Source organism: Cyprinodon tularosa, unplaced genomic scaffold, assembly GCF_016077235.1.
Source record: "Cyprinodon tularosa strain WSP-4 unplaced genomic scaffold, ASM1607723v1 ctg27, whole genome shotgun sequence".
Lineage (NCBI taxonomy): Eukaryota > Metazoa > Chordata > Actinopteri > Cyprinodontiformes > Cyprinodontidae > Cyprinodon > Cyprinodon tularosa.
This window is the reverse complement of record NW_024038974.1, coordinates 453,368-475,756: the sequence shown is the minus strand read 5'-3', so window position 1 is coordinate 475,756 and position 22,389 is coordinate 453,368. Positions and strand designations below refer to the sequence as shown.

The window sequence follows — 22,389 nt, the reverse complement described above, 5'->3', positions numbered from 1 at the left end:
ATATTCCAGCATGTTGGAACAGTTTTCTTCAATGCTCTGAGCTACAGACAGTAATAAAAGTAGCTAAATACATGCATATGTGCAAGTTCATGCAAAAAAAACAAATTTTGTTAAGCCCATAAATCAAATTGCAGCAACAATTATAAAACATTAATCATTCCAATAATATACTCATTTATATCTGTTTGAGTGCATTAAAAGAAATAGAAAAGTCCATTGAGGGCATTTGCAAAGTATTTCTATAAGTTGTTTTTTCGTGTGCGAAGGTAAGAGCACACAGAGATCAGCGAGTGGCGAAATCCACCCTAGGTAAATAAATGTTAGATGAGTGACTCAATAATTTATCATCTTACTCTAAGCAGCCAGTCTCACCTCGCTCTTGAGCACTTTTCACCTGGGTTAAGAACGTCTGAGTCCGCTCGTCATCCTGGAGTTCAAGCATCAGCTCTGGAGCCTTTTCTCCTTTTAGTCGGATTTTAATAGACGCTTAAGACGGGGGAGCAAAACAGATGCATGTCAGACACGTTTGGGTTTTGTAAATGCAAGAGAGATGCAAAGTGGCTTAGTAACAAAAGAGACGTGGCGCAACAGGAACACAAGTCAGCATTCTTTCAGCGAGCCCTGGCTACTTGCAGACCAACTAAATAAAGGCACTTGGCTGCAGGCATGCTCGACACATGTAAGAATGTAAAGGGGAGCTGCATTAAAGCTTGAAAAACTAAAAATCTCTGGATGAACTAGGAAAATAAAGAGAAAATCTAATTGGATGCATAAAGTTAATTCAAAGGAGACAAAAAGTACTCACGATCGTCAGAGAAGTCGATAAGAAGAGCCTCTTCAGCTTCTGGAGGGAAACGAGAAAGACAGGAAAACAGTGAAGTTCAAAGGTCTGCACTGGGAGTGGACCTGCAGTGTTACAGATTTTTCTGAGGAGCAGGATCTGGATTATTTCCAATATTTTCCTTTGAAGTGAAAATGAAAATGCTACTGGCCTAGACCTTCAATTTTACAGCAATTTGACCTGACCTTCAGTGAAGGTTCAAAAAAGAACACCTAAAATAGCAATGAAAACACCTTTGAATTTCCCCAGTTTGACACCTTACAAGTGAAAAAATTACAGCTATTTTGATTTAACACAAAGTGGTTCATGTCTGTGAACGCCGCCTATTACTGATTCTTTTAAGAAGAAAATTGAGCAAATTAGTCCATTTCTAAAGATACAAAGCTGGTACGGGCAAACCAGTGGTGGTTTTATTGAATACTAAAGAGGCTAAAACTCCCATGGAAATTTCTATCAAGGAGTGGTAAAATATGCATTCAAACTTCATTAAAATAGTCATTAAACTGCATCAAATATGCACAAAAATGTGCCTGATTTCATGAGACTGTGGCACATTAATCAGCTGCTCGTTCTCCCCCCCGCTCTGGAACAGCAGGAAGCTGCCTGTCAGTCTCTATGAGAAATCCCCTTTGAGGTTTGAGCCTCAGTCTTATAAGGTAAGCAGCGAGAAAGTGAGGTCCTGACTGTATGTCACACCAAAATATGTCACTTCCAGTGAGCCTAAACCTCTTAGGTCTGTGGAACAGGGGCTCGTCATGAAGCTGGCAGCTCGATGCTGATTGGCAAACACAAATAAGAGTTTTTGACTGACAGTGGCCAAACAGCGAGGAGGTTCTACTCATGAGTCAAGAGGGAAAAGTAATAATTCAGTCAGAGCAGTCTTGCACTGACTTGTGCTGAACTCTTTCCGTGCATTCTGTGTTTTATTATTTCAGAGCGCTTCATAACAGCTATTTTTATCCATTGTAGTGATGTGTTTTATGCGTTTCAACATTTGTTATTGCATTACGTGAAGTTTGGATTTATTTAAAACCACTGAGCCTCGCCTGTTTCTGAGAGCAGCAGCTTCCACTGGAGCAAACCCAAAACACGCGTCCAGCTGTTCCCGCTGAAGAGGGTGCGCATCACACCTTTCACATTTTTTCTTCAACTTCACAATTATGTACTACTTTCTTAAAGTCTTAAATTTAAATAAAATCTACAAAAGCTTGCAGATATGTGGTAAAAGGAGTGTGAATAACACATATTTGTGTATCATTAGCATTATATTTTACTGAATCCTTTGACAGAATTAGGGCGGATGTCCTCAAAAAATATCAAGAACGTAACAATATTTTAACATATGCAGAGTGAAACTGAAATGACTGACATGGAGTTGAAAAGCAAAAAAGAAAAACTACATACCTCGTATAATTTCAAACTTATGGTTTATAGGAATGGATAACTGGGCCACTGGACCAGACACAACGACATCAGGCGTGGCCAAAACACCCAATCTAGACAAGAGTAGCACAGATTTTGACCTTCCATAAATCCATAATGCTTTATTAAAGATGAAAATGTTCAGTTTCATAGACTTAAAGAAAAAAAACTAAGCATATTGAGATGAACTGCAGAAATATCTATTTTCTATCACATCTTCTATTATGCAATTAAAAATGACTCATGCAGAGCACTCAGAACAAATGAGATCTATGCTGGGAATAAACAAAAATGCATATTTAGTATTTAGAGCACATGCATTCATGCAAAGTAATTCTCTAAGGTGACTTTAGCTGAATAAGTAGAAAATGGGAGAAAACTAAGAAGCATGAACTGTTCTACATTCAGAGGTAATAGGGACAATCTATAGTGTCTACACTACAGCAATGGGATAAAAAGTGTTATGCAAGTTTTGGATCTCTGTTGAGTGTTCATGTGGGCTGTGTAATGGACCACACCCACTAATATCTGACCAACAGCAAGGAGGTCAAAGCAGCTCTCTTATCACACTTCCTTTTCACAATAAAAGTGATTGTGATGGCAGAAAGGAAAGTGATTCAGGTTCTCCAGCACTAAATGTGTCAGAGGCAGTCCTCTGAATTATCCCGGAAAATCTCAACAGAATGTCCATTGGAAGAAAAAAACCTCAACTGCAAGGGGGAGCTGGTATGAAATCATCCTGATATGATTACCCTGCGTAAAAAATCTGGATTTCACAGAACTCGAATCATTCAAAAAAAAAAAAAAAAAAAAACAGACAAGTACTGATAAGCATTATAATGTTTTCTGGAAAAAGTAAAATTATGATTTCAGCCACAGATTATTATCCAAAATATGATTTATTCCTTAAAAGTCAACCTGCTTACCAAGCAGAAAAACATTGCTCTGTCTTCTCTTTGTAAAATAACACTGGGAGGATAAGAATTAGATGGGCTATATTTCACCCATATTAATTAACCTAATTAACAGCTAGCTAACTTCTTTTTTTTAGAACTAGGTGACCTTAAAAATAAACACTTTAAGTTCAGTTTTTGTCCCCTCAATCTGATTATTAGGTCTTATATTTTTTTATTTGTCCCATTTGAGCAATAAAAAAATGTACACTAAAGCTTGCTACAAAGATAAAAGTATGTAGTTAGTGTATGTTTTTAAAGATTGTCATTGTGATAGAGCAGATATTTTAATGTAATTATAATAATCAAATATTACTATATACAGGTATGGCAAACTGTGTGTATTTGAACCCTGGTGGCTCAGCTTGGCCAATCAGAACTGCTCCTCAGTTGAGTTAATGTGGTTTAGACACGGTTAGCTGGACTGAACTCATGGGCTCCAAGCCTGAGGCTTGGAGCCCATGTGAGTCTCATTATAGCCCAAGGCAAAGTGAAGGAATTCTGGATAATCTGCAGCGAGGTGCCTGATAGCAAAACTAACTGAACTACGTGTGATTTGACTTCCCACTGCTGTCACACCATCACTAAACAAACCCTGCAGCTGTCAAACGGACACTGTTCAGGATCTAACGCCTGACTTCCAGTTTCTTTACAAAGCAGAGCTGTACTGCGTGGACACAAAGAGGCTGCTCACTGAGCTAAAAATCCCCGGATCAAAGTGATGCAGTTGAAGGAGGTTCTGGTTCAGCTCTGGGCTCCATCAGAACATCAAGCATGTTAATCAGATTTACGCCTCAGTGCATAATACAGCCAGATGGATGAAACATTAATGAAAACTTAAAAAAAAAAGTTAAACTATGCTTTTTTAAAATTTAACCAGATCTTAAACATACTTTCATTCGCTCAAAATTTCTCTGTTCAATTTTTTTTTTAAGTCTTCTCAATGTTTTATGACCAAATTTCTGCTGTAAGCAAAAGCTGATAATTAAGTTTGTTTTAAAAAACTAGAGCTAAAACAACTATTTGTATTTCTGAAATAACTGTCAACTAATTTAATAACTGATTAATCGTTAACCAGAGCATAGCGACCCACTCGGAGCACTAATTATACCAAAAGTGTAAAAAAATAAATAAATAAATTAAAAAAACACAAACATTTTGCATTTAAGATGAAAAAAACATTTTAAGCCATAAATATGCTCCATCCAGAACAGTTCAAGATTCATCTGGTTTAAAATCTGGGGGAAAAAATTCTTTAAGGAAGTGCTTGCTATCGATTATTAATTGAAAACAAATGAAAGATGAATTGATTAGCAAAATAATCCCTTTTTTAGGGTTTGGAAACATGATTTGGTATATCTAATATAATAATAACTAATGAATATTTGGAATAAATGACATGTTTCAGAAAAAAGGCCCCCCCCATCCTAATAATTTGTTTTTTTAATTAGCATAACCATTATAGTCACTGCCAGGGTCGCCACCATCAAAAAAGAATGATGCAAGCTTTAAAACTGCACTTTATAAAGATGCACTGAAGAATAACTTTTATTGTAAAATTTGTACATAAGAAAATTATTGTAATGCAAAAAAGTTAAATATACATTAACTTTAAAACCTTATATTAAAAATCATTATCTCAAAATAATAACAGGTTAAAGCAAACAACATAGGTGTATCCATGTACAAATGAAAAGAAAAAAGGTTTTAGATTGTGAAAATATTGTCTTGTAAGGTTTCACTTTAACTTTATTAAAGGACAGATTATTTTTATGCTGGCCTTGAGAACTTACTTGAATATGTGTAATTACAAAACATGGATTTTTGATGTTGCTGCTTCAGGCTGTTCGTGAGATTGATCAAGATTTATAGATGTCTTTTAATGGTTGTGATTTAATCTGAATATAAAAATCTAAACTCATTATGAGACAGATTTCAACACAATATATTTATGCATTATTTCGCCGTTTATTGCTGGAAAATGAGCGAACACAAGGATAATTTATTTTAATGCTAGATTTTCTTTTTATATTTGAAATATATGACTGGACATATATTTTATTCCTCTTTTGTGCCCCCCCTCAATCAAAGGCCCTTGGAATCTTCCTAACTCCTCCCCATACGGCACCCATGCTCACTTCTCTCTCATACTGTGCTGTAATGTTGCTTCTACCCCTTAACAGAGAAAATAAACTTTAACTAAAAGCTTAATGGTTAAACAAAATGCTGTTTAAACTTTAGTAGGTTAATGTGGAACAAAAAGCCAGAGCTTTACACAGAAAACTTTTAAACTATTCAGGCTGAGACATCCAAGTCGATTTAAAAAGTGATGTTTTTAAGGAGATATCTGGTACTTACATAAAGTCTCCATTGCGTTCAATAAGTGACAGTAGTCTGGGCTCCTTGTGGCCAGACCTCAGCTCCTGAGCTTTCACAGTTTGAGCAGAACAATCAAGGAATCATTGTGATGGAGGGTGGAAGGAGACAGTGGACATCACTCCTGTTTAACTCAAATATCACCTCTATGCCCCAATAAACTGACCAGTTTACAGTCTGGCTGTAGAAAACGTGTTTAAAAAAAGTCTAAATGATAACCATTAATCTGATCACAACAATCAAGCAGGAAGCAGTTAAAAAGCAATCAAAGCAGCAACTTTATCCAAAAATACAGGCTGCTACTGACACATTAATAGGTTTAGTCAATGTTAGTATGAGCGTCATTATTTTGGTTAAAGTGGACTCATATTAAAAGTCAAGATGTGTTTTTCTTATCATGCTACAGTAAAGACATAACAGCGCTAACATTAGTTTAAGTGGAGTGAAACATTCATGCCTAAAAGGATATTGCCAAGCATTCCTCGTTGCTTAAAGTGGACTCCATTCTTACCAGGAAACAAAATCAGTTTAAAGTTAATGTCAGCTTTGTTTTAGGATCAGTGGGACAAGAAATACAAATCCCCACCCGGTACTGCGGCGGCCTCCTTCCGGGGAAATGTTTTTTTTTTTTTTCACCGGCTAATGCTAACCGCTGTTTAGCTAGCCGCTGGAGGGTTTTCCTCAGATGCTTAACAAGGCACAGAGACCCTCAGATATCCATTAGCGCCCATCGCTGGGTCAGACGAGGTGGTGTTATCCAGCTGTCGCAACGTCCCGATCCGCGTCAAGAGGTAAAGCCGTCAGACAGCATAGTATGAAGGGGCAGCAGGGAGGAGAAACACCGCTACTTCTCCTGGAGGGAATGTGCTAAGCTGGCTCCTTGCACCACGACTTCATCTTCCAGACTTTTAGAGGCACTCAGTAATAAATACAGCCACATACTGCCACCTACAGCCCAGGAGGAACCAGTGATAGATAGATAGATAGATAGATAGATAGATAGATAGATAGATAGATAGATAGATAGATAGATAGATAGATAGATAGATAGATAGATAGATAGATAGATAGATAGATAGATAGATAGATAGATAGATAGATAGATAGATAGATAGATAGATAGATAGATAGATAGATAGATAGATAGATAGATATCTAAAAGTTCAATTTGTTTTTCATGACTTTGCAAATAAACACATCCTACAAAGCAGTAAGCTGAAATTTTTTTGCTCAAACATAAGTTGTAAAAGGTGTCAAAGATATGAAGAGGTGTCAAGTAACAAAGTACAAATACTTTATTACCTTACTTAAGTAGAAATTTTGACTATACTTTACTAGATTAATTATTTTCTAGACAACTTTTTTCTTCTACTCATTACATCTTTTTTTTTGCAATTATCTCTACTTTCTACTCCTTGCATTTAAAAATAGATGTTGTTCGTTTAAGCTCATTTTCGTTATTGCCTGCTCATATAAAACAAAATTATAATAAGCTTTATCCAGACAATTATATTCCTTTGCGGTCGGACTTGGTGCTGCACCAACTTGTTGTTCACCACAACCTAAATCATGATGATCCAAAGTTAAATTTGACACGGTTACAATTAATTATAAATATAGCAAAATTACATATAAGGAATTTTTCATCCTGAATTGTAGAAAACTGTTCTTTAATAGCATAATGCAGCAACCAGTATAAAGTTTAAAGCATCTGTCCTTAACGTTTTTTACTGCATTACTTTTACTTGTATACTTTAAGTACTTTTAAAAATTTTACTTTTTCACCTTTATTTGAGTAAAAAGCTTAAATTGATAGTCAAACTTCTTCAAAAGTGTTTTTAAACAGTAGGACTTATAAAGCTACTTGAGTAAATGAACTACTACTTTTACACCTCTGAAGATATGTCAGTTGCTGCAGCATAGATTCCTACGTCAAACATTTTATCTGGCCAGTATGCTATTTATACCTTATCAGTAGATGATAAGTGGGGTTTTTTCAAACCAGATAACATTCACACATACTTGAAACAGACAGTGTGTACTCTCAAAATGAATGGCACCCAACAGGACACATTTAGTGACTTTACCTTCATGGTGACTTGTGTCTGATGCAGCAGCAAAGGGGCCGACAAATCAGTCAGAATCAGATAAAGTTTTAATAAGGAGTGTTTTATAATGAATAAGAACTTGCTTTAGTCTTAAGGTGTTTTACTTAGACAAACATACAGTTAATATAAACACATTTAGAAACATAAAGTTGAATTAACAATGCATCTAGTATGGCTGCTGCTAAAGTAATAAGGACACTACTCTGATCGACCATCTTTTAGCTTTTTAGAAAGAGTTTAGTTAACCATAAACACATGAGAAAAACTCTAATCTGTCTGAGCCTATATGGTGCGGTTAACAGTAACAAAAGTGAAAGTCTAGTAATGCCAATACTGAAGATGTTTATATACATATACAGTGAGGAAAATAAGTATTTGAACACCCTGCTATTTAGCAAGTTCTATCATAGAGGGATCCGAAATTGTCATTGTAGGTGCATGTCAACTGTGAGAGACATATTCTCAAAAAAAAATCAGAATATATGATTTTTCTTAACTATTTATTTGTATGATACAGCAGCAAACATGTATTTGAACACCTTAGAAAATCAATGTAAATTGCCCTTGTTTCGAATTACAGACATCTGAGGTTTCCTGTGGCTTTTCACCAGGTTTGCACACACCACGGGAGGAATTTTGGCCCACTCCTCCACAAGGATCTTCAATCAGGTTTCTGGACTGTCATTGGGGAATGCGGAGTTTGAGCTCCCTCCAAATATTCTCTATTGAGTTTAGGTCTGGAGACTGGCTAGGCTACTCCAGAACCTTGATATGCTTCTTTGAGCCACCCCTTGGTTATCCTGGCTGTGTGCTTCCAGCCTAGACCCATCTTCAAAGCTGTAAGTGAGGGAAGGAGGTTGTTCCCCAAAATATCCCAATACATGGCTCCGATCATCCTCTCCTTCATACAGTGCCATCACTCTGTCCCATGTGCAGAAAATTACCCCCAAAGCATGATGCTACCACCCCCATGCTTCACTGTAGGGATGGTGTTCTTGGTATGGTACTCATAATTTTTATTCCTCCAAAAATGGTTTGTGGCATTATGCCCCAAAAACTTCTATTTTGGTCTCATCTGACCACATGACTTTCTCCCATGACTCCTCTGGATCATCCAAATGGTCTAATTTAGGATAATAAATGGAGTAGAGTTGTACATTTTGAAGGCAACCTGACAGGTCTTTGATGGTCAGAATTCTAGCTGATAGACAGCGTTCAAATACTTATTTGCAGTTGTATCATGAAAAGAAATAGTTAAAAACTAATACATTGTGCTGACAATTTCAGACCCCTCCATGAATTCTAAGTGGAAGAACTTGCAAAATATATTGTATTGTATTTATTTCCTCTTGTCCATTTATTAGTCTAAGCAATGTTAAAATAACTGTTAAAATTGTGTAAAATTTGCATATAATAATATCAATGAAGAGCATAAGGCCAGTTTAGATTTTAAAGGCATCAATCACAATATTATTTATAGGGATTTTACTTCAACATAATTGATGCAAAGCAGAATTTAGATTAAGTAAAAATTTCCTATAGTTACTGCTATTCTTCTTCCCCTTTAGGCCAAACAATCTGACCTAAATCAGTTGCTGTAAGTTTTAATCTTGTGAATGGCATAGGGACTGGAGTCCACCTGTGGCCAGATGTCTCCATTGGGAAGATCCCTTGTCTGCTGCACATCTCGCTCAACCAGCTCTACTGTTATGGTGGACGGGCTAAAAGTTTCCGTGGTACGGTAGGATTGCGTGAGGTGGCGGAAGGAGGAGGTGTCTGAGATATCTTCATCAAAGAGGTCATCCATAAGCTCTTTGCGCTGCCTGCGTGAGGCTTTCAGCTGATCGCTCAGGTCAGAAACCAGGTCTTTGACATCTCTCACCAATGTGGAGCGAAGCCCAAAAAGACAGAGCAGGAACACCAGACCGGCACAGATGCCAGAGACAAAGTATAGAGCCACTCTCTCTGGGAGACCTGAAAGAAAAAAGTGTCCATCAGTCATAAACCAAACACAGTGGTCCCATTAAAGAAATGTTTAATTCTGAGGGGGGAAAAAACAATAGCTTTACCTAAGATAGTGTCAGGGCTATTAAAGTCAAAGGTTAAATGGCTTAGTTCCACAATCCTAAACATATCCAGAAAATAGGACAGCATCAAACCAAAATATTAAATTTAACCTAAAGGAGATGGACAATAGTATGCAAATATTTAGTTTTTTGCTGACCAAGTTGCACATTTGATAAGCTGCAGCCTAAACCCCTGAGAAGCAGAGGAGACTTTGAAGTACATTTACTTGCATATGTCATTAGTGAATATTGACACTATGGAAACTGGACTGAAAATATTGAAGAGATTAAGAGATCACTTGGCTTCAAACCATAGGAAATGACTAAAGTGGTAAATTAATATAGAGGCCTAATGGAACTGAAGGAAATTGAGGAAATCAAATAATAAAAAGTAGAACTAGAAGAACTCAAGGACAAGAAAAATGAAGAAATGCAAAAATTGATTATTTGGAACAGTATTCAAGAATGGATGATGTCCTTCAAACCAGACTTCAAATACATTACACCAATGCACAAGCTGCAAGTGTTGATGACGGAGATGAAAATCTGCTAATAACTACTTCTAATCCTGGTGTGCTTACACTTGAGCTACTGGTAGGCAAGTTTTCTGACAGTAAATACATTAAATTAGACTGTAAGTACATTGCTACTTCCTATATTCTGCTCCAGAAAACAGCCAAATATCCCCCTTCAGTTTGTTAGTAAAAAGTCCAAAATGGAGATGCTGAGGAATGGCAAAATATTAAAGGGATCTGGTATTTTTTTGAATGAGCACATCATTAAGAAAATGTTGCAATTGCAAGAGAAACAAAGATTCAGAAAAAAAAAAGAATCAATACACCTGGACTGGAAACTGTTAACTGAGTAAATCTCAAAAACAGGCAAAAGGGAATCATGAGATACCAGAGCTTGATAAGTGATCAAATCATGCTATGGATTAAAACAAAGGAAAGAATGAAGATAACTCCAAATTAAAAGAAACAATAAACTGTTTAACATGACGTAACCAGTTTGACCAAACTCAACCTCAAACACAGTGAGAAAAGATTCTGGTTTATTGGACTAAGAAAAACTGCAGCCCAAAATGTTAAGATAAAACTATATTTTTTCATGCTATTGAGGAAAGTGAAATCCTTACAATTGTCAGAAAAAGTGAGGCAACACAGTCAGCTGGCTGGAACAGGTTGGATATGTCAATGTTAAAAATAAAGTATTGAATTCGTTGTCAAACATTGACCACATATTTAGCCTGTCTTTGCAGTCAGGTATATTCCCAGATTGAATGAAGTTTGCAAATGGAGATAAACAGGAATGACAAATTATAGACCCATTTCAACATTGTCACAATTTCTAAAATTTTACAGTTATTCCATAAGAAACTAGATAATTATACTAAGAAACTTAATATACTTGTGGGAAATGTTTCAGACCCAATAGGATAACCACCTTACCCCTTGTTCATCTTACAAAAAAAAAATTTGCAATATAATCGCAATTTAAAGAAAACGCAATTTTCCAATCGCAAAGACACTCACTATACTTAACAAGATACACAATACATCTCACTCTAGTCATTTATGTGGCTTAAAACATTTGAAGTGGGTTTGTCGCCACACTGAAAGGTAGATATTTTTGGGGCTAGCATGCAGGTCTGCACGCAAGTAGTAAAGTCCTACAACAATGGCCTCTGTGCAAGCAGGCTTACAAAAACTGAAAACCAGGGGTGACAAAAACGATAAGTTTGGGGTTAGCATAAAGGAAAATCACTATAAAATCACAAATTTGGTTAAAAATAATCGAAATTTTGATGTTTGGTAGAATCGTTCAGCCCTAGTCAGGAACGATGAACGATAGAGAAATGATGGCAACAGAGACAAACATTCACAGGCCTTGACTGTTTCAATGCAGTAACATTACAATAACACACTTTACTTATAGTGATTTCATGTGAAATCACATCAGATTTGAACAGTATCCCCTTACATGCCTATAAAACAACAACCCCACAGCATGACTCTACCCCCTCCATGTTTCACATAGTGCATTCAGGGTGAATTGCAGAGTATTTTCTTCACAATATGTTGTATTTTGTATGATCACTGTCTTTTGGCCAGAGCTCCCCCTCAACATGGTATGTCCACTTACTGACTTTATTCTTGGCACACTCTATGCATTGCGTCTTTTGTCTTTCCACTAACATCTTCTGTCTTCTCAACACTTTTGCCTTCAAGGTCAGGTTCATTGAGTGTAACATGACTAGTGTTGTCTCGGGAACAGATTATCCCAATTGAGTGGATGGCAGTTGCAAGTTTGTTTGTTTTTTCTTCGTATTTACTTGAAGGTCCATCCATTTAGTGTTTTGCTATGAAAATCCATTATATTATGCAGACATATTTTTTTTACTTAATTTGAGTTCCTAGTTAGTAAGTTAACAAAACTTTTTTTGTGTGTGTGTAATAAGCTATTGCTGTATATTTGCCCTTTGTTTTACACTAATGATCAGATGTATGGGCCATTTGTTTAAAATCAACTTGAGTCCAGACTGGCATCTCAGGCAACAGACGACATACCCAATAATTTTTCAATGATCTCCAGGCAGTTGTTTAAGAAGACATTTTGAGACCAGTAGGTGGGGCCAGTGTACCATCCGCCTGCAGGTGAGAGGGGTCTGGGCTCTGAGACCAGTCAGCCGGATACCTCACACAATGAAGCCTATGAGAATATATTTAGTGCCTCACCATGTGTGAGGTCTGAGATCATGAAAGGATCTGTTGACCCTCGACCCATGTCTTCAAGCAGATATCTGGGCACTGAAGAGAAAGTTAGATGTTACATGTAGGAGAAGGCCATATTTAATTAGCTGTGGATATTGATCTATAATCTGTTATTTACCACAAGTGAAGGAGACTCGCAGGTGTTTCCTGGTGCCAGGAAAGCAGGGGTCCCCAAAGGTTTGAGTATCTGCAAAAATTGAACAGTTTTCTCTTCCGTGACATCTGCGGGACACCTTCCTTAGAGCCACAGCTGACAAACATTCTAAAACAAACACAGATATGGACTAATAGAAATCACTTCTTAGCTCTGATCAAACAGCATCACAAGTAAAATTCCCCAATGTAGTTTCTGTTCCACTGTCTGCCAATGGATGTGTGTTTCAGACCCATGTCAGACTTTGATCTGGGTTCCTCAGGACAGTTGGGACTCCCGTGGAGGAGGTGGCCAAACGTAGCCGAGTAGATGGCCAGAACAGTCTCATTTTTACAGGACAGCCTCAGACGCTCATTTTCACACACAAGTCTTGTGTGATGGTATTCTAAAAAAAAAAAAAAAAAAAAAAAAAAAAAAAATTTATAAAAAGAAATAAAAAACAAAGTGGCCAAGGTTCAGTACAGGTTCATACATTGAAAGGAAATCAATAAAAAAATGTATCTAATAATACCACTGCAAACACGATGCAAATGCAAGAAAATAGCAGCTAAAAACAGAAAGTAAAGGAAAATAAAGGACTGATAATAGGATTATTTCACTGCTAAATTGTGTTAAAGAAAAGCAAAATAGATAGCTTACATATACAGCCAGGGCTGCTAAGTGGCGCAGTGGGTAGCACTGCTGCTTTGCAGCAAGAAGGTCTTTCTGCATGGAGTTTGCATGTTCTCCCTGAGCATGCCTGGGTTCTCTCCGGGTACTCCGGCTTCCTCCCACAGTCCAAAAACATGACTGTTAGGTTAATTGGCTTCTCTAAATTCTCCTTTGGTGTGTTTGAATGGTTGTTTGTGCTGTTTGTGATGGACTGGCAACCTGTCCAGGGTGTACCCATGTTTATAAGCAACACAGGTGCCAGCATCCCTCGCGACCCCTCTTGGGAGAAGCGTGACAGAAAATGGATGGATGGATGGATAGATGGACATACACAGCCATACATAGAGTAAGAAGATGATTGTCACAGAGTTTTGGTTAAGTAAGAGAAAAAAATTCTCCTTATGCCTCCAAAGGATTTCTGACCCACTGACCAATGGGACAGCTCTGGGTGTCCTCTGGCGTCTGGCTCCAGGAAGTATGCATCAGATCCTGAATGATACTGGGTGTGGACCTCAGGCCTACTTCACCACTTCCTGTGGATGTTCTCTGGGAATAAAAGTTTTTTCTGGTGGGGGCCAGGGCGGTCGATAGTTTGATGCTCTGATAAGGTGGGTGGTTCATACCATAGCTTCACAACAGAATGTTGGTTTTATTTTCCTATCTGTTATTTTCATACAATTTCTAAGGTGCACATTGAGTGACCACTTCTACTACAACCTTTGCTGCTGTAAACACTACAATTTACATATTGTGGTACAAGAGAGGGATTTTTTTTATTCTATTCTATTCTATTCTAGTAGCATTATCAATATTTTTAATCTAAATGTAATGAGTATACTCATAAAGATTTTCATTAACCTCAAAGAAGGGATTATTTTTGGAGTAAGAACAATAAGACAATATTGTGTTATTAATAATATAAAAGCTAAAAAAAATATAGAAATATTCAACAAAAACAACAACAAAAGTCAGCTATAGTGTTAAGAGTTTAAATAAGTAAATTTGGACCTTTGCCAATTATTTCAGAAGTGTACATTTAGTGACTTCTGCACATCTCTACTAAAGTATCAGGATTTTTCTGATGTGAAAAAAAAAAACAGAATTGTAAAACGGAAAACATACATCAAAACTTTCATCAAAATATGTAATGACCCAACATATTCTCATTATGAGTTCATACCCAGATACCATACAGAATGATTCACAATTCTGGCAGATTTAGATCTCAAACATTTTCATTCAACCAGAACAGTTTTTTGTCATTCATCTTTGGTGATTAACTTCAAGTGTTCAAATTTGGAAGGCCTCTTGATTTGTAGCTTATATTTAGATTTATTACTTTACTCAGAATTATGCACAAATAATTATTCAAATTTGTTTAATTTGATTATAATTAAAACCTCTGTAAGCGGCTAGCAAATCCCCATATAAATGTGTATAACTCAAGTATATACGTATATATATATATATATATATATATATATATATATATATATATATATATATATATATATATATATATATATATATATATATATATATATATATATATATATATATATATATACACTATATTGCCAAAAGTATTTGCTCACCCATCCAAATTATTGGAATCAGGTGTTCCAATCACTTCCATGGCCACAGGTGTATAAATTCAAGCACCTAGGCATGCAGACTGTTTTTACAAACATTTGTGAAAGAATGGGTCGCTCTCAGGAGCTCAGTGAATTCCAGCGTGGAACTGTGATAGGATGCCACCTGTGCAACAAATCCAGTCGTGAAATTTCCTCGCTCATAAATATTCCACAATCAACTGTCAGCTGTATTATAAGAAAATGGAAGTGTTTGGGAACGACAGCAACTCAGCCACGAAGTGGTAGGCCACGTAAACTGACGGAGCGGGGTCAGCGGATGCTGACGCGCATAGTGCGAAGAGGTCGCCAACTTTCTGCAGAGTCAATCACTACAGACCTCCAAACTTCATGTGGCCTTCAGATTAGCTCAAGAACAGTGCGCAGAGAGCTTCATGGAATGGGTTTCCATGGTCGAGCAGCTGCATCCAAGCCATACATCACCAAGTGCAATGCAAAGCGTCGGATGCGGTGGTGTAAAGCACGCCGCCACTGGACTCTAGAGCAGTGGAGACGCGTTCTCTGGAGTGACGAATCGCGCTTCTCCATCTGGCAATCTGATGGACGGGTCTGGGTTTGGCGGTTGCCAGGAGAACGGTACTTGTCTGACTGCATTGTGCCAAGTGTAAAGTTTGGTGGAGGGGGGATTATGGTGTGGGGTTGTTTTTCAGGAGCTGGGCTTGGCCCCTTAGTTCCAGTGAAAGGAACTCTGAATGCTTCAGCATACCAAGACATTTTGGACAATTCCATGCTCCCAACTTTGTGGGAACAGTTTGGAGCTGGCCCCTTCCTCTTCCAACATGACTGTGCACCAGTGCACAAAGCAAGGTCCATAAAGACATGGATGACAGAGTCTGGTGTGGATGAACTTGACTGGCCTGCACAGAGTCCTGACCTCAACCCGATAGAACACCTTTGGGATGAATTAGAGCGGAGACTGAGAGCCAGGCCTTCTCGTCCAACATCAGTGTGCGACCTCACAAATGCGCTTCTGGAAGAATGGTCAAAAATTCCCATAAACACACTCCTAAACCTTGTGGACAGCCTTCCCAGAAGAGTTGAAGCTGTTCTAGCTGCAAAGGGTGGACCGACGTCATATTGAACCCTATGGATTAGGAACGGGATGTCACTTAAGCTCATATGTGAGTCAAGGCAGGTGAGCAAATACTTTTGGCAATATAGTGTATATATATATATATATATATATATATATATATATATATATATATATATATATATATATATATATATATATATATATATATAGGGATGAATCAAATAAAGAAAGCATATGCTTACCAGTTCGTTTTAAACCTTTATGCTAATTGAAGTACCTGGTCTGCACTTGTAGGACACCAAGAGGTACTTGGTGGTGAGAGGACAGGGATCTGGTCCAAACACTTGAGCGAGGACGGGTAGGTGACAGGTCCGCTCATCTTGACACTCTGATAGCACCTTCTGCAACAGCCAGAAAACATCTGTTGACGGCCTTATTCCACATGATTAAACGATTTACTGTAGTCTCATTTACCTCTAAAGCAGTTGAAGAAGTGCAATCTGTGTCCTCCTCCACTGTGTCGTTTATGCTTGCTGCAGGACATAAGTGTTTATAAGGAACACGTCTTCCGTAGAAGGCTGATAGGACAGCTACAGATGTCCTGGCAGGACACTTGATGACGAGCAGGTCTCCGTCACAAGCGTGGGCCGTGTGGTTCTTTAGAATACTGTGGAGATACACTGAAAGCCACATATGATGGGATAACATCTTCTTTCCAATCTTTCCACCTAAGAATAAGTGTAATACATATTTTTTAGAAATGAAAAGGTCCCTTTAACCAGCTAGTTATCTGTAAGGCATGTATGGGACTAACTTTGCATGCGTTTGTACTTAGATAATGTATTTATTATAGATTTCAATCAACTAATGTTGCGTAAAAAAAAAATGGTTTATACACTTGAAATAAAATAAGGTTTTCCTTTTATTTTATTTTAGACTACATATGAGTCATTCCTACTTCCGCTTGTGGACAGGGTGGTGTCCCTGGGTCTCCGTCTCTGGGTGTAGCTTTCCAAGACAATGTTTGGACTATGACCACACAGACAATCATGTTTTACAGCAACACAAAGACACCAAGCTAAGACTCCACTCCCATTTGTATTTCCTGCACAGTCCCCCCGTCTCTTGTGAGTGTACAGTTTGTCTGATGTTCTCATAAGGGATCCACCTTTACTAGAGCAGAAAAACTCCAGGACTGTGGTCCAGATTTAGTGAACAATGAATCACTTCTAGAGGACACGGGTGTCGCCTCACTAGAGTTGTTCACATTTGTTACAGTGTCACGACAAACCTCTGTGTTTTATAGAGATTTTATGTGATAGGATAACACAAAGTAGCAAATGATTGAAAATTGGAAGAATATGGGTCACTACCCATGGGTGTGTCCTCTCCACGCTTCAATTCTCTCTGTACTCAAATAACTGCACCTCATTCCTTCGTGGACCTGTCTTTGAAACTCCTGAAGTTCCCTAATCTCCTCCAGGGGAGTGTTTAGTCTGCCTGATGACAGATAGTATCAGCTGGTCTACTGGTGCACTCAGAACCATTTGGATCTATACCCATTAAAGACTGAGGAAATAAAGATGGACTTCTAGAGAACTTCCCTCATACTGCCTCCCCTCACCACATTTAACAAGACTGGTTCTACTGTGGATCACCTCCACCTCCTAGGAGCAAACCTTTCTCAGGACCTGAGCTGGTCGCACACAGCCAGTGTTCAGAAGAAGGCTCAGCAGAGACTGTCCTACCTGCTGTCACTCTAGAAATACAACCCTCCACAAGAACTGCTGCTCACCTTCTACATGTAGGGTTTGGCTAGTGCATAAAACAGGACAGGTCTAAACTGCAACAAACAATAAGATCTGCAGAGAAGATTATCAAAGTTAACATTTCTTTCAAAAAGGACTTGTACAGGTCTTGGAGCATCTCTGCTGAACTCACACATTCTGGATACAAAAGAATTGACTTTCCAGTGGCCACAGATACAGATTAGTCAGCTATTCTGCTTTTAAGCAAAATTAAAGATATTTGCCCTATCACAACTTATCTTTTTTCTTCTTTTTACGTATAAAATTAATGTCTGTTCGTTCATGTGCACATACCATACCTTTATCAATATTTTTATTTCCTCTGAAGTTTATCTATTTATACATTATTAAAAGGATTTTTCTAATAATAAGAAGAAGACATGAAATTAAAAAAAAAATGGCAATCATTTTGCAAATGTGTGAGACCCCTCATGAACAGGTGGAAGGCAGTTTGATCCACTTGATTGTATTTAATGGTTTAAGGGTTGAATACAAATACAGTTCACATTTTTAAAGTTTTATTTTTGTGTCATTTTCCTTCCATATATATTCTGTTTTTGCAAATCTACATTATAATACCTTATTAAAATATAACTTAATTTTAAGGTTGCAGTATAACAAAATGTAGAAACGGTAAGAAATATGAAAGCCTTATAAAAGGCATTGTGTCCTTTCTGTTTGCAGATCTCAGGCTGTACCAGGCACTTATTCACAAAGAGCTATTATTAGCCTGAAACCAGACAAAATTATCAACTATTATCAAATACATTAAGTTCAAAACAGTTGTTTTACAATATCAATACTAGAACCAAAAAAAACATATGTTTTACTGCACCCAAAAAAAAAACAAACCTCAATGCTAAATATTTGGTTGTATTCTCTAACGTTTTCTGCAGACTTGTCCTCCCTCATTTTCGTATCTCAACTGCAGAATAAGCTGCTGCTTCGAAAAAAGGATGTGTGTGTTATTAGGAAATATCTTTCCGGAGCTTCCTGTTGTGGAAGCCAATACAATTGGAAAATCACGTATCAGCAATTTTCTCTCACACATAAAAAAAAAGGAGGAACTTACGAGAGAAATCAGGTGCCGAATGTGCAACGGGTGTCTTCAGAGCCATAAAAAGAAAAAGACGCATGTAAGAATAAAGAAACTCCATGTTTCTGCAATTGTTAGTGTTCAGCAACAGAGCACTGGGATTTGACGAAATGGGTTATTGTGTTTGGAAAAGGCTCAATGATGCCTTTGTATCTGCAAAAAAAAAAAAAAAAAAAAAAAAAAAAAAAAAAAGAACAACAAGGAAAAGGAAAACACCCCCATGCATGAGTGATCATTAATGCAGAACATGCAGTTAAAATCAGACAATTGTCATATTGGTTTGTAGTTTTTTGACCCAAATGCAGAAACACACGGAGAACCAGGGAATTTTAATGCTTTATTAACAAAAAGCAACAAGTATCTGGAAGCGGGTAGCTGCAGAAAGTAAGTTGAACGTTCTGGTTGGTCCTTTCCAGGACATCCACAAGATTCACAAGAAGACAAATTTCCACAAGAAGGAAATTCCTGGTTTAGGTTTTTTGCTGGAATACCATCAAGGGTAATCATCCAGCAAAGAGAGATGATCCTTTGCCTCCTTACATACATGCTAGTCATCTGGATTGAGAAACGTTCTCAGGCCAACCAGGAGCAAAGATCCTCTCTATGACAGGTCACAAACTGAAACGAAAAAAACTGTTCCATCCCTTATTAATGGGGAGTCGTTGAGGTTGTTGTTGGCCTGTAAGACCCGATACAGGCCAATGATACTGGACAATGATCCTAATGGCTCCCCTTTGCAGAGGCTGGTTTGTTTTTTTACTTTTTTAACTTTATGGAGACACTCTGCAAAAGCTAAACACATGAAGAAGAAAAAAACATTTTGCGAAAATATTAAACATCTTAAACACATGGAGGGTTAAAACCTGGCTAAAATTGGCTAAATCACCATTTTCTGTATGATAAGGCCAAAATGGTGAAATTGTGTATGAAGCATATAAAGGTTAATGTTCTAAAGAATATGATCTCAGCTGAAAAGGTGTGTTTTACAAACCTCTAGTTGGCTGCAGCAGGTGTGTCAGGATGGGCCAAAGTTCTATCAAACAGAACACCACATTATTTTACCCACACAGTAAATATTGCAGTATTAAAGTAACACTTTAGGCGTGCATTTTGTCCAACTCAGAATTAGTGTTAAATTAGAAATCTATGTAATGTATATTTTAGTCCAGTTGTTGTAGTAATAACTCTAACAGAGTCAATGTACTTACACACTACATATTCAACACTGTGGGATTTACTGTGGAGGTCATACAGTTTAAAAGCAATTCTGCAAAATACTGAAAAAATGTTTGCAAGCTTCTGTGTTTGTCAGTAAGTGAAAAAAATCTAATTAGTTATTGAGAAACATTGCGGTGTTGTGGGAAGAAATATGCTGAAAAGTGAATTTTGTTTATCTTCAAAAAATTACTATCTGAATTTTCCATTAGAATTTTTGAATTAACTTCTTTTAGTCTATTGTGTTTTTTGGCATAGTGTTACAGTTTTTCTTTCATAACATAAAAATGTAGTTCTTCACTTATGAATCAAGATGCAGATTTTCCTGTAGGTACAAGAAGAGGCAAGGGAATGAAAGTTCTTTCTCTCTCTCATTTCACTTTTGCTTTACTGTACTGTTTCTCTTTCGCATAAGTCATAGGACTGCATCCTTACCACACATCTTTTATCCAAGATGTTTTAGATTAACCACCTTCAAAAAATTATATTAGAGCCCATTTTACAAAAACATATTTCAACAAAGCTTTAACTTTAACTTGCTGGATCTTAAGAGCAATCAGAAGGTTGTTCATACATCTGAATTTTATCTCTTCCAAAAAATAACCTTTTTTTTTTTTTTTTAAGAAATTCAAAGACCAAACAAAACAAGAAAGAACAAGAACTAGATATTTGGAGGCTGACACCAGTAGGATCCTGTGTGGAGTGAAAGAAAATGAAAGATTAAATAAGAAAGTTGTCAGTGATGTGGGAACATGCACAGGATGAGGAGCTGATATAAAATGAAAACTAAATTACATAGACAGGGAGACAAGACAGATACAGATCTACTTAGTGAAAAAATTTAACACTTATCAAATCCAAATAAATCTAAAAAGATATGAATATCTTCAGCTGTAGAACAGAAGTAAACAAAACTCAGCTCTACAAAAAGGACGTTTTCTCAAAGTTGGCCTGCAGCACAGCCCACTGTTAGAGGACGTTAGCAAGGTGACGTATTTGAAAGTGGATTTGAAACTTTTATATCAGTACACAGCTTGTCGGTATGTGGCACAGAACTCTAAGCAGAATGTAAAATAGGGCCTATCTTCCTGTTAAGATCGTCACCAACACTGAAACTGTCTAAATGCAATTATGATTAAAAAAGAGGGAGAGTGGTGATTTTATTTTATTTTTTGCTAATAATTATTTGTATATATATATATATATATATATATATATATATATATATATATATATATATATATATATATATATATATATATATATATATATGTACTCCATCACTCAAGTTGGATGGTCTTCTGATTCCCAGTGAAGAAATAGAAGGATATTGTTGTTTGAAAAACCAGTGATACAATGGAAACAGATCTTGTTCCTAAAGAATTATTTCAACTCTTTAGGAAAAAGATCCTGTTTCTAAACAACATGGCCAGGTGGAGTTCAACCTGGTAGAACAAGGCCACTTTTGTGCAAAGGATATTCAGAGCTCTTTTATTAGGTGTTAAAAGACCAAATAACCATGAGGGTATATCACATACTCTTCAATATTGGGTTAATCATTTTTGGACATCTTCAGATCAAGAAAACTTGATAAAATGAGATAAATGAGATTCTAATGATTGATTCTGTCACTCTGTTTAATGCTTTTTGCAGCTTAGCAACCACTTAGTGAGGAATGTGACTCAATTTATTCATACATTAGTGTTTGTTTGATAAAGTTAATGGTGTTAAAAATTCCTTTGAAAGTGACTCATGTGTTGCAGGTTTACCTTAGATTAGCAAGTCTTAGGAATATAAATAAATATCAGTGTTGAAATAGGGGGTAGGAGGTGTCACTGTTTAATTAGTAGGGCAGGGCATTTATGTGAAGTTTATCCTCTGTTCCCTTGGTTTCTGACCCCAAGACAGTGAAAACATTAAATCAAATCAGCCATCTTAACAAAAAGAATGCGAAAATATAAAAAAAATAGGGTGTTGCTTAATACCGGACTTTCATGACTCAGTGTGTGTGGAGGACTCCGTTCTCCCCTGTTAGGGTCCTGTTTAGGGAGATAAGACTCTGTTTTTTTTTCCAAGAGGTCACTTCCAGCTGCTCTGAGGGAGAAGATATGTGTTTCTTTCTCCATGGCACAGGGGCTTTCCTTTATTTTTCGTAGAGAAGAGGAAGTAAAATACAGCAAAATACTTTCCTAACGTGACAAGTTCAGCAGGGATTCATGAAAAACATCTCATGTTGA

General features: G+C 37.0%; 2 protein-coding genes across 6 annotated transcripts in view; both read right to left on the bottom strand.

The window, feature by feature from the left end:
* ocrl (OCRL inositol polyphosphate-5-phosphatase) overlaps positions 1-6,497 on the bottom strand; it is a 34,170-nt gene extending 27,673 nt beyond the window's left edge. Inside the window, exons 1-6 of one of the 4 annotated variants that reach the window (XM_038289527.1) lie at positions 6,179-6,497; positions 6,062-6,098; positions 5,575-5,654; positions 2,246-2,337; positions 806-844; positions 373-486 (exon numbers count right to left, since the gene is read on the bottom strand). In XM_038289527.1, the coding sequence (XP_038145455.1) occupies positions 373-486; positions 806-844; positions 2,246-2,337; positions 5,575-5,654; positions 6,062-6,097 (361 nt within the window). In that variant the 5' untranslated portion in view covers position 6,098; positions 6,179-6,497. Of the gene's footprint in view, positions 1-372; positions 487-805; positions 845-2,245; positions 2,338-5,574; positions 5,655-6,061 lie in introns of all 4 variants that reach the window. The other 3 variants (XM_038289528.1, XM_038289529.1, XM_038289530.1) reach the window with 3 other exon arrangements.
* A 1,612-nt stretch (positions 6,498-8,109) lies between these two features.
* Positions 8,110-19,043, bottom strand: si:ch73-335m24.2 (protein eva-1 homolog C). 2 transcript variants are annotated; one of them, XM_038289478.1, is made up of 8 exons: positions 18,914-19,043; positions 16,508-16,713; positions 16,311-16,434; positions 12,927-13,079; positions 12,659-12,802; positions 12,505-12,576; positions 12,337-12,417; positions 8,110-9,674 (listed from the first exon to the last, which is right to left on the bottom strand). In XM_038289478.1, the coding sequence occupies exons 1-8, from the start codon at positions 18,996-18,998 to the stop codon at positions 9,289-9,291; spliced, it is 1,251 nt and encodes a 416-aa protein (XP_038145406.1). In that variant the 5' UTR covers positions 18,999-19,043; the 3' UTR covers positions 8,110-9,288. The 2 variants fall into 2 exon arrangements, with proteins under 2 accessions (XP_038145406.1, XP_038145408.1); XM_038289480.1 differs by lacking the exon at positions 12,337-12,417.
* Positions 19,044-22,389: the final 3,346 nt, after the last annotated feature.